The sequence below is a fragment of the Python bivittatus genome, unplaced genomic scaffold (assembly GCF_059951505.1).
Source record: "Python bivittatus isolate LINGU-HERP-01145 unplaced genomic scaffold, Pbiv_v1 ctg000330_np1212, whole genome shotgun sequence".
NCBI classification, from domain to species: Eukaryota; Metazoa; Chordata; class Lepidosauria; order Squamata; family Pythonidae; genus Python; species Python bivittatus.
In genome coordinates this window covers 18,519,904-18,537,306 of record NW_028277058.1, presented here as the reverse complement: position 1 = coordinate 18,537,306, position 17,403 = coordinate 18,519,904, and the positions used below count along the sequence as shown (strand labels likewise).

Below are 17,403 nucleotides of genomic sequence, written 5' to 3'. Positions count from 1 at the left end.
ACAAGTCTAGCCACAGTACAGACTGAACATGGGGAAACTGACAGTCTCCAGGTTGGCAAAGTAGTGAGACATGGTGGTATATTCTCCACTTTTTTATTTAACTTATATCCTGAATATATAAGTTAAATAAGGGAAGGTGGGTTGGAATAAAGTGAGTGTGGTTTTAAAACTGGAGGAAGAAACATCAAAAGCTGTGAGTCCCATCTACTAAGGAGTTACAACTGGTGGGAATCAGGAGACAGGTCTTTTCTGCCATGGCACCTGCTCTGTGGAACATCATCCTCCCCGCCAGGTGAGATTGGCCACTTCCTTCCCATCCTTCTGGAAATCCCTCAAAACTTGGCTGTGTCAACAGGCCTGGGGGTCTCAAGGAAACGATGATCTCCTGAGATGGCTCCACTGTTTATAATGTCTAATGCTGTTGCTTGGCCATTTAAAACAATAGCTTCAATGTTTTTAATGGGATTCTCTTTTAATAATGTTATTTTATGGTTTTATTGTACGCTGCCCAGAGTCATGTTCTGTGAATGGGTGGCCATATATATATGATTTATAAATAAATAAATAAATAAATAACTTGTGCTATGCTGATGACATTACTCTGATAGCCAAAAATGCAAAGGATTAGCAAGCTGTATAATAAAAGGAGCACAGTGAAAAAATGGGATTAGAATTAAATATAAAGAAGACCAAATTTATGGCAACAGGTACACAACCAGCCTTAGAACTGACAGTGATATTGAGGTGGTAGATAGCTTCTGCCTTTTAGGATCAACCATCAACATAAAAAAACAAGTAGTCAAGATATACATGATGGACTAGCACTTGGTAGAGCAGCCATGAAGACCTTGGAAAAGATATTCAGATGCTGTGATTTATCTGCACCTACAAAAATCAGAATAATGTAAGCCATGGTATTCCCTATGACACTTTATGGAAGTAAAAGTTGGACTTTGACGCAGCAGGATAGAAAAAGTATTGATGCTTTTGAACTTCAGTGTTGGAAAGGACTCACGAGAATACCACAGCCAACCAAGAAAACAAACAAATGAATCACTGAATAAATCAACCCAGAGTTCTCACTAAAAGCACAAATGACCAGGCTCAAATTATCCTACTTTGGATGCATTATGTGAAGATCTAGCTCTCTAGAGAAGGCTCTAACGCTGGGAAAACTATAAGAAAAGAGAAGAGGATGACCAGCAGCAAGATGGATGGATTCAGCTACAGTGAGGATGGTGCATGTTGGAAAACCTGAAGGATCAGGTTAGGCACAGATCATCATGGAAGAAATCTATCTATATGGTCAATAAGAGACAAAACCAATTTGACAGCACACAATCAATCAGGAGCAAATCTGATGTTTGGGCTAAAAGGACCATATGGCAGGTTTACAAGGGTTAATTTATATAAATTATTGATATATTTATATAAAGTTCTGAAGTATATAATTTAATGTTTATAATTTATTTATATAATTTATAGATAAACTTAACTGAATTAATTGGTTGATTTATATAATAACATTAAATATATCATACCTTATTATTTCCATAAGCCATATCCATAGCTTCCAGAGACAATGAACAAAGTGCATTTATTAAATGATGTAATGAAACATCATCCAGATACCTGGGGGGAAGGAGTGGGGAGAGAAATCAAGTATTAAAACTATTTCAAAGATGAATAAGAAAAAACAATCCCAAAGTGGATTGTTTTTGCAGCAATGGAAAGCGGTTAAAATTATAAAAGAAAGAGATACAGTAGATAGACAGGCAGGCAGGCAGGCAGGCAGGCAGGCAGGCAGGCAGGCAGGCAGGCAGGCAGAGACAGAACTATAGAGCTATATATTTAAAAATTTGGTTTGCAAAGTCATTTTCTTACTGTGAACTTTCAAACAGTTTGGAAAGAATGTTGGAGATAACTGGCAAATCAGTCATAACAGCCGTAGTTAGAACCTAAAAGAAATAATTGCAAAATAATTTGCAAAAATTATTATGTATAATAAAAATACATATGATCACTGTACTATTCAATAAAAATATACATATATAACTTACTGTGCTAGGTCCTTCTACAGCTCTTCCAGGCTTTAAAGCACCTCCAGTGCCTGGTTTCAAACCAAGAATCCACACAAGATGCTAAAATGCAAAGAAACATTTTAAAATTTGAAATACCTCTGTAAAATATTTACTTTAAAAATGTAAGTATGTTCTTCTGTGACCAAGTGCCAGAAGTTCATATCTCAATTTAAAAGCTTAGGCAAAATAGCAAAAGATAATTCTAGCCCTGTATAACCATTCTGTAGATAAGTGATTAGAACATCTGGCTGCATGCATGGTGGGATGACCAAGTTTGGGTACCGAAAGCTAGGGTAATTGTCATATTTCTAACAATAAAAGTCTGACAAATTGAATGGAGCTGACTTTTATCGTAGGAGAAATTTCACTGCTCAGCCACTGAAAGTGATATATCCATTTTTATGAGAAGTTTAAAGAAGGTCTAAGTCAAACCAAAAATCACTTAAAATTCACCTGGAGTGTAGCTAAGACAAGTTGCCAAGATGTACCAAGGACAGCTCCATGACAATGAGCCAAGCTAAGTAACGTCCTCATGCACTGTATATTCTTAGATGTAAGCTAAAAGAACATTTTTAAACAGTTAGCATTTTTATAATTGTAAAACTGTTTCAACAATATTAATAGAAAATGTAATCACTCAAAAAAAATATCAGCAATTTATTCTTACATTTTTCCTTAACTTAAGCTTGTGTATAAGTGATATTTTATACTGGTTTCAGTGACAACATCTGGCATAATCCTTAAATCAGTATGGCTGAGGCCTTTTAATTTGATCAAACTTTTCACTTTAGCAAACAAATCATGGTACAAGCTGGTTCAAGCACAAGAGAAGCAAAAAAGAGAACCGAGAATACATGCTTCTTTTGATACAATGGCATTTTAAGTTTGTTGAAGAGAAGCATGCAAAAATCTGCTGATATTTTTTATTTCTTTTTAATGAACAGTAATTTCCCATAGCCTCAAAATTTATTGATAAGGCACAAAATCTTTTAAAATACATAAAATTTAAAATCTGTTACCATTTTTTTAAAAAATGGCACTTCTACTTTGAAATATATGCAAAGTAATGTATTAACATAGCTTTATTGACATAAAAGATGCTAAGCTTTTGGTTCTGAACAAATATTGGGTCACTGAATTTACATAGAAAAGTATAATCTACATTGCACTTCTCTTGAGGGTCAGATATAATTGCAGCATAAAACTTATCTTTGGAAACACTTTATCCTTGAAAAGAGCTTTTCAACTGATTAATATATTTGTAAGAATACATTAATGTTCTTTCTGAATCAGATCAGAACCCAACTAATGCCTTATTTTGTGTGATACAGTGGCTGACCAGATGCTGTGACAAGCCTACAGACAGAACATGAGTTTGAAATATTTCCCACTAGCATTCTCCTGCAATTAATATTTGAAACATATTATACAGAACCTTAAATAAAAATATGGAATCAGTCCTTCCAGACAGAACTAATTTATATTTATAACTGATAAATCAGTAGCCATACAATTGAAAACTTTCTCAATTTACTGCAAGGTGAAATGATATAAATAAAACTTGAGGATCTCACTAGGTCAGATATTCAGATCATAAATTCATAATTGCCATTTAGAATGAGATGACAGAAAGTGACACATGAAAAGGTATAGTTCATGCATTACAGAAACAAAGCACATTACCCAAAGTGGAAGCCATCAAGATAGAGTAATAAACTACTTCATCAGTTAAAAGTACCATAATAAAAAAATAAAAGAAAAAGGAAGCTCAAGATCTGGAGCAGCTGATACGATACTGATATAAAAGGAGCAGAAATAGCAATCTAGTCCATAAGGAACAGATACTTTAAAGCTATTATAAAATTTTTATAAAGAATTCCTCTGCCAAGATAAGATTGTTCCCAAAACCAAGAAAAAGCAAAAAGCAAAAGGGCACTTACTTATCTTCAAGCAATTCTTAAAAGTATACTGAGGTCCTCGGGGTTCTCTGAGCTTGGTTCTTTTCTTGCAAATGTTTCATTACCCGGCTAGGTAATATCTTCAGTGTTAGAATCCCATTCTAGCACTGAAGATGTTACCTAGCCGGGTAATGAAACATTTGCAAGAAAAGAACCAAGCTCAGAGAACCCCAAGGACTCCACATTTCAAGCTACACATACTCGCCTCTATTAGTATACTGAGAAACAGCATAATTTTTTTCATGGAGAAGAATGAGAAATCCTGTGCACTTCATTTAAATTACTTATGAGGCTGCTGACCAAATATTAGATGGATAAGAATAGTTATCTGTTTAAAGGACTTCCTGCTTTTAGTTTCCAGGCAGGGATGAGCCAAATCAATAACCTACTGTGACAATGAAAGCACCAAGACCCGCACAGTGGCTCCCTAGTCCTCATTCAAAGGCTGACAGGGTACCTGAGTATGCAGGTGAATAGGTGGGCTCCCCCTTTTCTGCATGCAGGAAACAGGAAGGAAAGGAAGGGAGGAGAGCTGGTGCAAATTTTGCTTCTGCTGGGTGGCTGTTCCTCTTAGCAGATTGGCGAAAAATGAAAACTGAGGGGGAAATACGGATGAGGAAGCTTGCCGAAAAATGATAAAGAGGAAGAGCAGCTGACAGACACAAAGGAAGCCTAAATTCACAAGCCATGCTTATAATCTAGTTTTAAATCATTCCAAAATTAGATTATATTCTATAATAGCCATGCAACTGAAACTAGGATAGTGCCATGAAGACTGAAGAAAGCTCAGGAAGATTTAGCCCCCAGCTCCAAAGGCGTTCCCTGGCTACTTTACTTCCTCCGATACAGGTAAGTAGGTGTCATTCAAGCAAAAGCTTGAATCACATAATATATTAAACCACAATTTTATTAACCACTATTATTGAATAAACCATAATTGTCTCGCTTCGTGTACCATGGTTGGGATTAATTTTATGGCTTAGTATCATGAATGAATCTAGATCAAATATGCTATGTAACTTCAGACAGGAAAGGTGCTAGTGATTAAAATGTGATCTACGTTAACAATTAAGATGTGATCTATCCATGCTGTTTTTCAGTGAACAAATCACTTAGAATATAATGGTAATTAATATTGCCTCCTTCCTTTGATCTCAAGGGGCTTTTTATGTGATTTAATTTGTGCTTTTCTATTTTATTCTTTTCACCATGCCGTAGCAGATGTCCCATACTTTTTAAAGGGGTTACATTTGTTCTGACAAACTATGATGTCAGGCCAATGGAAAAAAAAAGCAGTTTGTGTTAACCAGTACAACAAATCTGAACAATCCAGAGAACAGATTTTTCTAGTATTGTGCCACTGTGCCTATCTATCTGCCTATCTATCTGCCTATCTATCTGCCTATCTATCTGCCTATCTATCTGCCTGTCTATCTATCTATCTATCTATCTATCTATCTATCTATCTATCTATCTATCTATCTATCTATCTACCTACCTACCTACCTACCTACCTACCTACCTTACCTACCTACCCCCCCCCACACACACACATATTCTGGATACATTTTGTCCAAAAAAAAAAAGACTAAATAAACCATTAGCAACTAGCCTTAACAAGAAATTAGGAAGCTTTCCAGTTAATGAAAACATACATGGATTTACTGAGTTTGGCATGGCTTGACTATGAAGGGAAAAATGAGAAAAAAGATATAGGAAATGAAACAGAAAAGGGATATTTAGAAATTATGTTTTACCATTACTGTTCCCTGTGGTTGAAGAGCCAGTGGTTGTCCCACTGCTACAACTTGCTGATGAGATTCACTTGATGGACTGATCATTTGAACATTTTGACCCTGGATGGAATATGCTAGAAAGCAAAACAGTCTTTAGATATGAACTTTCATATTATATTTTTAATTCAAATATACCCATATACATACATACAAGTATATTTATTGAACCTATTACTAATATTTATAATAAAAGTATTTTTAAAAGAGCTTAAAGAATCAGTTAACATGAACATTTTAATATATCCTTCACATTTAAAATTATGTTCTGCAACCAAAATAGCAATGCGAGCCTTCATAGGCACATGCAAGTTTGTAATTTCTGTGGACTGTTAAGAAAATTCAACCAGTGAAGAAAAGACTGGTGGTCTTTCAGAATCTGTCCATTTATGATTTTTTATATTAGACTGTCATTCACTACTACTTCCACAGATCCACATGCTATTCCAGCAAGCACTTGTGGTCTAATATATATTAAGAAAAGTACATTCTCCCAAAGTTGCAGTGAGTATTTTTGCATTCAGAGGATGTAAAATAAGACTAAATGATATTCTTACATTTACTGGAAAGGGCGGCAGTAGTAGTATTCAGTACTGTCAGGGCATAGTGAGGAGGCAAAGAACCTTTGCAAATAGCAGTAATAAAGGCATCTCTTGATGTTACAAGACTTAATTTTCCACATAATGCAGCCATTGTCAGCTCTGCTTTTAGAATATTTTCTGTGGCAGCTTCGTCGGTGCTGATATAGTACAAAGATATAATTAGCATAATCTGCATATATATATATAGTAATTTCTATTAAAAAGTACTTAAGAAAGCATAAATACCCATAGTATTCCATTGGAAATAAAATCCATAGGAGAAAAATATTTATATAAGTATTAGCCAAGGTGCCATAAGACATGGAAGATAATTACTAGGATAATTCTGAAGACACAAAACAAATTTAAAATAGAGCCTTTTAATAATATGAGCTTATTAATATCCTTCAAATATACATGCTTTGAAGATGTACATGTTGTAGAATCATTTCAGAAAATCGTTTTGCATACTGTGTTATGATAAATAAAATACAATAAAGTATTGTGTGACTCTAAAGTAACACAAATCTTTACATTAGCCTTCTCCAATCTTAGGGCTCTCCAGATGGGAAGATCAACCTTCCAGAATTCTCAGAAGTAGCAATTCTAGCCAGGGAAATCTGGGTGTTGAGGGAAGTCAGTGCATCTGGAGGTCTTTGCCTTATGCTATAATTTATGTATTTCAAACAACTGTTACATTATCTATTTGATATCAAAAATGACAAATCTCATGTGACCATATTTATGGTCACAGTATTTTAATATTCAATAGTTACAGCAAAGTTTTCTCTACAAGAATAGAGGAAAAAAGCTTGTATTAGTCTTGCTACTAATCAGTTAAAGTGCAGCAATATCCAATCCTTAATAGCTTTTTGGCCATAAACAAATATACTTTCTCTGTAAACTTGTCTGTGTTAGCTCTTGAGAAATGAACTTCTTAGCTAACATGCAATTTGTTCTACAGACCCTCAGCTTGTCTGTATGAAGTGAAAAGAGTTTTCAAAAATGAAACTATTTTAAAAAGATTCAATACCTAGCATCCAGAAGTAAAGACAGTGCAGCAAGAAGACCACACCAGCACGCATTCACCATTTCTTCCCAAACAACTCTGTGATCTTAAAGAAAACAAGTTTACAATACTATTAAATAATATTTAGCAATTCAATTATAGAAGACATATTTCTTGGTGCATTTTTGTTTTCATTTGATGTACAGGTGGTCCTTTTTTAATGACCACTTGTTCAGTGATTGTTCAAACTTACAACTGAACTACAAAATTACAGCTGGTCCTCGGAATTCTGGCTGTTGCAGTGATCACGATTTCTGATGTTCCCTGTCAGCTTCCCACAAGCAAAGTCAATGGGGAAGCCAGCAGGAAGTCACAAGTCACGGTCATGTAAGGTCTTCACTTAATGACCCGCATGGTCCTCGCTTAATGATGGCAACCAGGACTGCTAGAACTGCTCTTGCTAAGTGGTGTGATCACATTACATCACACTTTATGACTGTGTTACTTAGCAATGGCAATTCCAGTCTCAATTGCCATTGTAAACCAAGGACTATCTATATTTTATTCATATAGTACAGCATTAGAAAATTTGTTGAAATAAAGATATTCACATGCAATTCTACAATTTTCATTTTTCATATTTTCAATTTGCAATCAACTGCTTTAGGATAACACACTTCACCTATTGTCAGCCTTGTGAGGTAGTCCACACAAGAAGCGCACCCAGAAATACTTTATTGTAAGGTTAAGTAAGAGAATCTTGCAAGTCTGAAAGTATATCTCTCCCTCCTCACCTTTACAGTCCAAGAAACTAGGGAGAGTCCCTTCTGAGATGTTTGCCATGCCCCCATTGCTCCTGCAGGCTAAGCTGCTTCTTATCTGACCATTGTCTAGTCTGCGTCTCTTCTTCCTGTCTCCCAAGGTCAGTCCCACATTCCATTACATCTATAATTTTAACTTGCAATAAATAGTATAAAATGTTGTCTTTAAATATGGCTACTAGAAGTTTGGTAATAGAAGGGGAAATTTCTAGTAAAATAATACAAACCAGATTATAGGCCAAACTCCATTCTCCATTTTGGCTTTCTTTTTGTAAAATAAATGATGACATGGTGTAATATGTCATGTGTTGTTGTTCATCTGAGGTTGCATTTACCTACTTTTGAGAACTGCTAAGGACCATATTGTTATTATGTCGTGATACGTAAAACCACAGAACTCAAAGAGGGTGTACTTTCTTTTTCCCATCACTGTAATTTCAATTGCAAGATGGAAACATATTTTGAACATTTTCTTCTCTAACTTGAGAACTATAAAAACATGGAGTTCCAGATTGCAGCCAAAAGACTCTTATTTTTTAGAAAAATCTTTCAAATGTGTGTGTGTGTGTGTCTATATATATAGACACACACACACATATATCAATTTTAAAAATTAAGGATCAAATATTTTATCAGATAAACTGATAAGTACGCAAGCAACCTCAAGGAACGAAGGTAGCCAGCCAAAATTAATTTTCTAGCTATAGGGAGACAATAAAAACTGGGATGAATAGAAAGCAGAGCTCATCCAGAAAAACCCCTCCTATCAGATCCTTAATGCCTTCTTCCTGTTATTAACCCAGTTTCAGATATCATCATATACCTGTATCTTTGTCAGTTTGGCCAGATGCTGAATGAAAATCCTGGTGGTCCAAAGACTGTGCCGGTGAAGACTGCGCATCAATTGTTGGTACTTGATTGTCTATTTCAATATGTCCTAATTCTTCTTCAATCATATTAGTTATGCCACGGACCAGATCCAGCAAACAATGAAATGCTACTGACATGGCATAGCCTTCAGGAATTGTAGGTGGCTCAACTTTATCCAACATTTCCAGACTAAGATATGAAGAAAAACCCATCCAAAATCAATTATATGGAACTGCTGATTTACGAACAGATTTACTTTACCGTAAAGATCAGAATACAAGTCAATACTCAAAACAGAACTAAAACATGTAACCTGGGTCAATACGATAGCTGAAAATAAAACTGGTTAAAATGTTATTTTTCAAGCTGGATGATTTAGGGAAATAGAAATTCTCTAGACTGATTACACCAAGTAAGCCAAGATCAATATTTAATGCTCTGAACATCTTTGTCTCAAAAGAGTTAGCTCCTGAAGCTTTCAAATGCTATTCTGATGCAAAGGCCTGATACCATAAGAATAGCTTGTGTTATTTATTGCATTTTTGTTCTGGTCTTTCATAAGTTATGTTTGTAGGGCACAGAGAATAAAATCCACAATTTCGAGAAATAACAAAATGAAATAATCTAAAAATAAAGGGCAAAGACACAGAAATAACAAAAATATAACTAATTAAAATATCAAGCAACAAATCAAATCTATGGGCCAAAAAGACTTTTTGCATGGATGTGTAAAACTATCAAATACTGTAAAGAGTTCCATGGTTTGGACTAAGGCATGGAAAATGCCCTTTCTGAACTTGGCCCTAATGTAATATGATGTTGACCATCTGAAAACGCCCCACCTATGTGATTTTATGAAGACATAACAGTGATGGAAAAGAAATACTTATCTGCTGCCATCACTGTGGTGGAACAGATCCTGAAATAGTCTCTAGACCAAATTCAGTTACAGTTGTTCTGCATTCCCCTTCACTATTATTCTACTTCTTATATTTATCAACCCAAACTTCATCTAAAACCAGCAAGCTTGTTAGTTTGCCCAAAAGTGGAAGAGGGTGCACAATATTAAACAACCAGGATATTTCTCCATTTCAGATATTGACAGTGTTTCAATCAGTCTAAACCTTATGTATGTTTATTTAAAAGTTAACTCTATTTCATTAGTGATATTTTTATTAATCATTTGAACCAAGACAAATAAGAAGTTCCATTGATTAATTCAAACATTTGATTTTTTATTATAAAAATACGATATATTTAGCACTGCAAGATGCATTTACATCAAACGTTCCTTGAGATAATTAAAGTCTGAAATATACCCAAAGCTATCGTTTGTTTTTATTGCTAATTGCCGTAATTAGAAAATTACATTTTAATTACAAAGAGAACCAGTCCGATGTAGTAGTTAAGGTGCTGGACTAGGAGCAGGGAGACCCAGGTTCTAGTCCTCTTTTAGGGACAGAAGCCAGCTGGCTTACTTTGGGCCAGTAAGTTGCTCTCAGTCCTAATCAGCAACAAGCTAGTTGAGAAACCCAAGCTGTCATCACATCATGCATTGGTAGCTTCACTGTAAGAACTAGGAAACCACAGTACAAAAACAAGCAGACCCTGCAGCCATGCAAGAAAAAGCACTCTAATGAAGAACTACAACAATTTTATTACAAAACTTGGGATGGAACAGATGAGCAGTCAAACCTAATAATAATTTCCAATCCATCAGGAAAAGAATCAGCTTTGAGACCACGTGGCAAACCCCCCCAAAAAACCCCAAAACAAAACCAAACCAACCCCCCGGCTTTTATCAAATAGTCATATTGTCCATTGCTATAATAATTACTTATTTAATTATTTAGCAAATTTATACAGCTGCCCATCTTACAAAAAGTGACTCTGGGTGGCTTACAAGCAAAGTAATGATTAAAACCATATCGCAATATAAAAAAAATGAGACATAAATAAATAAATAATGAGCAAAAATAAAAACATAAAAGAATGAAACATAAAAGAATCCCAAAATAGCGGGAGGACAGCCATCATTTAGCCTCATTCAACCACTTTGCAGGCTTGCCATGGGATCCCCAGGGTTGATGGAAGAACCATGTTTTCAAGGCTTTCCGGAAGGCTAACAGAGATGGGGCTAACCTCATCTCAGGGGGAATGATGTTGCAGAGGGCGGGGGGTTACAGCATTTATATTGCTTTATAAAGTTTCCAAATCATTCTAACTGGTTTCTCTTTACAATGTACCACCTTAGTATATGATTTCTTTTTATTAAGACTTTTTAAAAAGGTAAATGGAGTAATAACAACATCACTACCAATTTTCTATTACCCTGAATAGCAGAATATGTATGTGTTGAGGGAATGGAGGATATTTCACTATCTGCAGTTTTGAGAAGATGAATAGAACAAAAGTTTATAAAAACAGAGCAATAAATTATTTCACTTACTAGGTAGCTTTAGCACTACCCTGTGCTGATATATTGAGGATAGGTATCCAAGTACCTCTATATTCAAAAGCAGGTAATACAGTCACACCTCCACCAATCCCTAACATTCCGGGATTGGACTGTGCTGAAGTTGTACCACCAGGAACATTGCTTCCTATGCAAACAATTAAGAAAAAATAATGTCATACATTGCTCTGTGCAGCAGAACAAAAGACTTTGAGAAATTTTAAGTATTAACAATTTAATCTTCATTTACCATAGTCCTGCAATATGTAAATAATTCTGAGATGACCCAGAAATGAATTAGCTAACAAGGTATTTTAACAGTGAAAAGTTTAATTTCTTGATGTAAGGTTTCAGAGTCCTTTCATAGTCACAAAAAGGTAAAGCATATTCTAAAGATCGTAGACTTCCCTCTTATCAAATATGAATTTCTTAATGCAAAAAAACAAATGAATAATCATATAAATAGAAAGTTGTTATAACAGAGACATTCTAAAATATTAATAGGAATAAATATATATTGAAATAGAATTGGTTCTTGAGAAAGAATTGTTGGCAAACAATTCAAAACAATAATATACATACAATTTACCTGTTTGGTTTATTGTAGCTGAGGCACTCCCTGTGTTTGGTACAAGAAACAGTGATTGAATAAATGATCCCAGAGCATTCACAATGTCACGGAATACTTTGGTAGAATGCTGCTTCATATCATAAGATTGGCAAAAGGACCTGGTAAAAGTATCATGAATAAAAACATTATTACTTTTCTTTTCAAACATCTACTGCATAAACAAACATTTTGTGACCCTATTTTTTAAAATAATTGTTCTTAATTTGAAATTAGGAAAAGACCTCATGTTTTATAGTAGAGCTTTCAAATTCAAGATTTCAAAATAGATTTTAAATTCAGGGCATCATAATACTTTTTGGCACACCTAACAAGAATTCTAGAATCTCTCTTAATATTTATGTATCTTATTAAAAATTTCACTTAATTTGGTACATCAATTCAGGAATAATCATTACCTTAGGAGTTGTGGTTGCACACAAAGTCTGTGTATGGATTCTACTGCAACAGCTCTTAACCACTGAGGTTTATCTGCATCCAGAAACTTTACGAGTAATGATAGAAAGATCTCACATTCAGTTACCTAAACAAAAAAACACTGTTTTAAGAGACAAATACTTATAATTTACACTAATGTGTGTGTGTCTATATACATATACATACACATACACACACACATACCCAAATAATTAAAGCAATAGGCTATTGTTAGTCACATGTGCTTAGATTTAGCTACAACCTCAGTTTTAATGGGAAACAGGATTAAGAAGTCTTCTTTCCAAACAACTAGAGAATAATTGAGTACATTTTTTCAAGGTCATATAGTTTTGTTCAATTGTGTACAAACAATGGCCTACAACAAAACCTTCTGGAATTTACCTCTGAAGAGATTTATACAGAATTGTACTGAAAATGACCCAGAGTGCCAATATCAGACAGAAATAGCACAAATATCACATTTTGGTGCACAAGATATTTAAGATATATCATTTGAACAATAATGGTATTAAAACTGTATTCTTACCAACAAAGTATAGAACTGTTTGATTAATACAGAAACAACTCTCAAAAGGCGCATGCAAATAGGAAAATAAGGCTTTTCCACTGGTGCAGGTGAAGATGAAGTACTAGAGCCTTGTCTGAATTTGATATTTGGTGAGAAGAGTTTAATCACGAGCGGGCAAACCCTTTCTTTAAGGAGAAAACTAAATTCTTGATGCTGAAAATAAAAAGAGTGTTAAAAAGCTACATTTTAACAGAAAAAAACCCCAGTAATCTTTAGGAATGTTAAGTTTATATTAACATTCCAAAATACCCACACAAACTTATGCTCCAATATTTTTTCAAGTTTTGGCAGAGTAGGTATACGTAAAACACATGTGATCTTATCTAACCAACTATGAGTTGATAAAAATGTTATGGGGCAAAAATGGAAAAAACTAAAATCAAATGATATTCAGTTACGACTACTTAATTTTGTATGTTCCTAATAGGTTATTTAGACATTATTAAGATTGCCAACATTTGAATGTTAACATATACTTTCACACAGCTTAACAAACTTTCCCAGCCCACTTCTATTTCTAAGCAGAAATATAGGTTATTAAACTTACATGTCAGAAATCCTACCAGCTTTTTTCTATGATTAATAAATAGAAAATTCACCTGTAAGAATACTTGTGGGAAATCATTGAGGACTGATTCAAGTAGCTCCAAACCAAATGTTCGAGTCATTTCTGTCATACCTACAAGCCAGTAAGGGGCATCAGCATTAACCAGTTGACAAAGATCCTAAAAACAAACAAACAAACAAACCATTATCCTATATTTTTGTTATTGCAATCAGTCTGGAAAAACTACAAAGTTCTACTCCTTTAGTCATTCTTTTCTCCTTCTCTTCCCAAATTTACTTATTAATAAACTTAATATGACATTTGCAACAATAATTCTGAGCCTGTGGATAATTCTATAAAATATTTCATGCTGATTATGAAGTATATAATCTGCCTTTCATAATTTTGTAAAAACTCCAGAGTTTCCAGGACAGTGGGTTTTATAATTAGAATTCCATAGAATAAATGTGTTTGTTAGCTCAGCATTTGTTTAGCCATTCCTTCCCAATGCTGATATATGATTAGCTAATCCTGCATTCCTCAGGCAGGTAATATAATTCAAAAAGAAGGCCTATATTACTGCAATCCTCTGCTCCCTTTTCTGCATGTCAGCACACATGGCTTAATTCTAGCAAACTGTAAGAATACAGAAATAAAATACACTGTCCTGCTCATTCTGAATTGAGAAGTTTTCAACTGTTACAGAAGTATTACACCAGTGGTAACTGTCAAGCAATTTGTAGTTTTTTCTTTTTCTTCACTCTATGAAATGATTTAGAGAAATTTCCAGTATTTGTTGCCTTGATATACAAAACCACTCTGCCTGCCCTCACCCCCAACCCCTGGTTTGTTTATTTCTTTAAAAAAAAAAGGAGAACCAAGATTTATAATTACCTTGTACATAAGAACCAGAAGCTATGGGTTAATCATAGTTTGCCAATTCAAATGCAATGATAAATTACAGTTTCCCTCAGATCAGGAAAAAGTAAAACAGCAAATGAATGGTTGGAGCATATGAGTCTAAAGATGTCTTAGCCCCCGAGTGAGTGAGAACTGTCCCATTATAAATACAGTAAAATTGCCTTCACTCAATTTTATTTTATTTTTTTGGTCTAGTGATATAAACCATCGATTTGTTTCTTCTGCATTTAGACAAGAACATCCTGTCTGTTCATTAAGGGCTTTTAATATATCCAATTTTTTTACCATGTCAAATTGCTCCTATAAAATCTTTTCAATTTGACAAGTATCTTTAAATATGGCACATTTTCTGAGAACAATTAGTTCTGAATATGTCCTCAGATGTATCACTTCCTTATATTAAACAAATAGCAATTCTGTTTATCTTAACTAATGCTACAATCCTACAATCCAGGGAAGATGTTGTAGGGGTAAAGGATTTATTAGATTTTCCCATCCAGTACCTTTCTGCCAGAGGAGAAAAAAATTGTTCCATTCTCTGCAATTACTTCCATAAACATGATCGCTTTATTATACTGGGATATGAATACTGGATAGAGGGAAAGGGAATTTGACAGTGGATGTTCTTGGGTCTTCCATGACCCCTAACACAAGAACAGTTTATATCACAACCTAGTAGGCATAATGAATTTCTTTCCATGACTAAGGAACTAAGGAAGAGGCAATATAAACACACATTTATTCTTTGTCCTGCTGACATTCAAGCTCTCCCAAAGTATAGGTCTATAACTGCTCCCAACATTTTCATTAAATTGTGTAGCAAGTTCTGCTCTACCAGACTTACTGTACATACTGGAATTTTTCTGTGTGTTTGCCTTTGAGTCAGTGTTGACTCCTGATTACTGCCTGGACTAATCCTTGCAGTTTTCTTGGCAGGATTTTTGAAAGTGGTTTGCCATTGCCTTATTCCTAGGGCTGAGAGAGACTTTTTCACATAAATTAGTTCACAGATAAATGATATTGCTTTTGGATTTATTTATCGTATTTATGTCCCACCACAATCAGTTCATCTCCAAGTAGCTATATAATTTATGTGGAGACCAATTTACATGAATAGGCACCAGTTAATGAAAAGCATATAAATTAAAAAAATATTGAAGTGTCAATACCTGAAAAAGCATATATGCATCTTTAGCACATGGTTTTAAGGTGCTTACAGATCTTCTGTTACTATTTCCTTGAATTCCTACTGGTTCTTCAATAATACCTGTATTAAATACAGATCCAATTTAGAAAATCTAAACCGAATAGTTGGATTGTCAAAACTGAACAAAACCGTATTCTTTCTCTCTCTCTATAGTGGATTCAGTGAAAGTAAATAGTTGCTCTGTCCTGTTAACACTAGGCAGGAAAGAGTACACATATCTAGCAAAAAATTATAGTAGTAATCAATAAATGAATTCTCCATCTAATCACAAACTGAAGTGTATATATGGCAATTGCTGAGCAATGCATTGACTATATAAGTGCATGTGTATGTGTAGTGGGCATTTGTGTATGTATGCAAAAATTAAACAACCTTTATTTTTGTAAATTAGGATAGCAGACTGGATGCACTTCAGTCTGATCAAGAGAGACAGCTAATTGCCCTAGATGGTCTTTTCTATCACTACCTTTACTAGAGCTCTAGTAAGCTGTTTTCAAAGAAAAGTTTACCATGTACGCAAGAGAACAAAAATTAAATATCCACTACAATACAAGATATACCCACCTTTATAGCGTTCATCCTCAGCAACCACTCTTTCAAAAACAACAGTAACTACCTGCCGGACTGTGGCTGCCGCAGTATTATTGGTGATGTTATCTTTTGTGAAGTGCAATCGAAAACAAAGAACAATTGCCTAAACAGTAAAATTTAAAACAATATCATTATTCAAGAGAAATGTCATAATTCTTGCAATTTATATATAAATGTTTGTCTGGAAATGGTAATTTCCACTGTTAAGGACACGCATGGTATTATAAGTGTGGTCTTCCTTATCCTACTGAGCCTGGCTTACCCAATAAGAACAGCCCAGTGTGAATGCAACATGGATTGTATTCAGTGATACTCATAACTTTCTTCTATTCCTCTCCCATTATCAGGGAGATTGGAGCAAGGCTAAATGAAGGAAATTGGCTTCCCCTTTCTAGTTGTAAAAAAAAATGAAAAAGAAAAGAAAAACATAAGGACAGTTTAAACCCAGCAACTGGTAGTCAATGTGTAGAGGCACAGACTGCCTGAGGTGGGGCCTAGATTCTCTGACGCATGTTACCAAATTATAACTGCCAATACGCAATCTGGCACCAAACACTGACATATTTATTTTATTAGAATATACACAATAGGAAAGGAAATATGGATAGGTGCTAGGTTTATGGGAAAAAAGCTTAGCTTTCAAAGAGACAATAACTAGGCTCATCCACAATATAGCCTAATCTTAGGGAAAACAGAAATAAACTGAATAAGGCTTTGAGCATATCCAAACGAAAATAAAATCCAAATGCACTCAGATTACTTATCATTTGCTGGCTGGCTTACCTACCCTTTTCTTCTGCAGATCTAGGTTTATCACATGTGGGCTAAAAATATATGGGCAACTACTAGAGGGCAGAAACAGAAAGAGAATTTTGTGTGTGTGCGTGTGTGTGTGTTTCTGTATGTTTTCTAGTGGCCATTTGGATTGCTGCAGC

At 34.6% G+C, this 17,403-nt stretch overlaps 1 protein-coding gene across 2 annotated transcripts in view; it reads right to left on the bottom strand.

Annotated features, from left to right (window-relative positions):
• The window catches only part of MON2 (MON2 regulator of endosome-to-Golgi trafficking), a 65,571-nt gene that overhangs the window by 31,216 nt on the left and 16,952 nt on the right, over nt 1-17,403 (bottom strand). For both annotated transcript variants that reach the window (XM_088141772.1, XM_088141773.1), the window contains exons 5-19: nt 16,442-16,571; nt 15,840-15,937; nt 13,802-13,927; nt 13,161-13,355; nt 12,595-12,719; nt 12,158-12,297; nt 11,563-11,716; nt 9,067-9,302; nt 7,447-7,528; nt 6,390-6,571; nt 5,797-5,909; nt 2,535-2,639; nt 2,061-2,141; nt 1,885-1,958; nt 1,542-1,632 (exon numbers count right to left, since the gene is read on the bottom strand). In XM_088141772.1, coding sequence (XP_087997898.1) covers nt 1,542-1,632; nt 1,885-1,958; nt 2,061-2,141; nt 2,535-2,639; nt 5,797-5,909; nt 6,390-6,571; nt 7,447-7,528; nt 9,067-9,302; nt 11,563-11,716; nt 12,158-12,297; nt 12,595-12,719; nt 13,161-13,355; nt 13,802-13,927; nt 15,840-15,937; nt 16,442-16,571 — 1,932 coding nt within the window. The remainder of the gene's footprint in view (nt 1-1,541; nt 1,633-1,884; nt 1,959-2,060; nt 2,142-2,534; nt 2,640-5,796; nt 5,910-6,389; nt 6,572-7,446; nt 7,529-9,066; nt 9,303-11,562; nt 11,717-12,157; nt 12,298-12,594; nt 12,720-13,160; nt 13,356-13,801; nt 13,928-15,839; nt 15,938-16,441; nt 16,572-17,403) is intronic.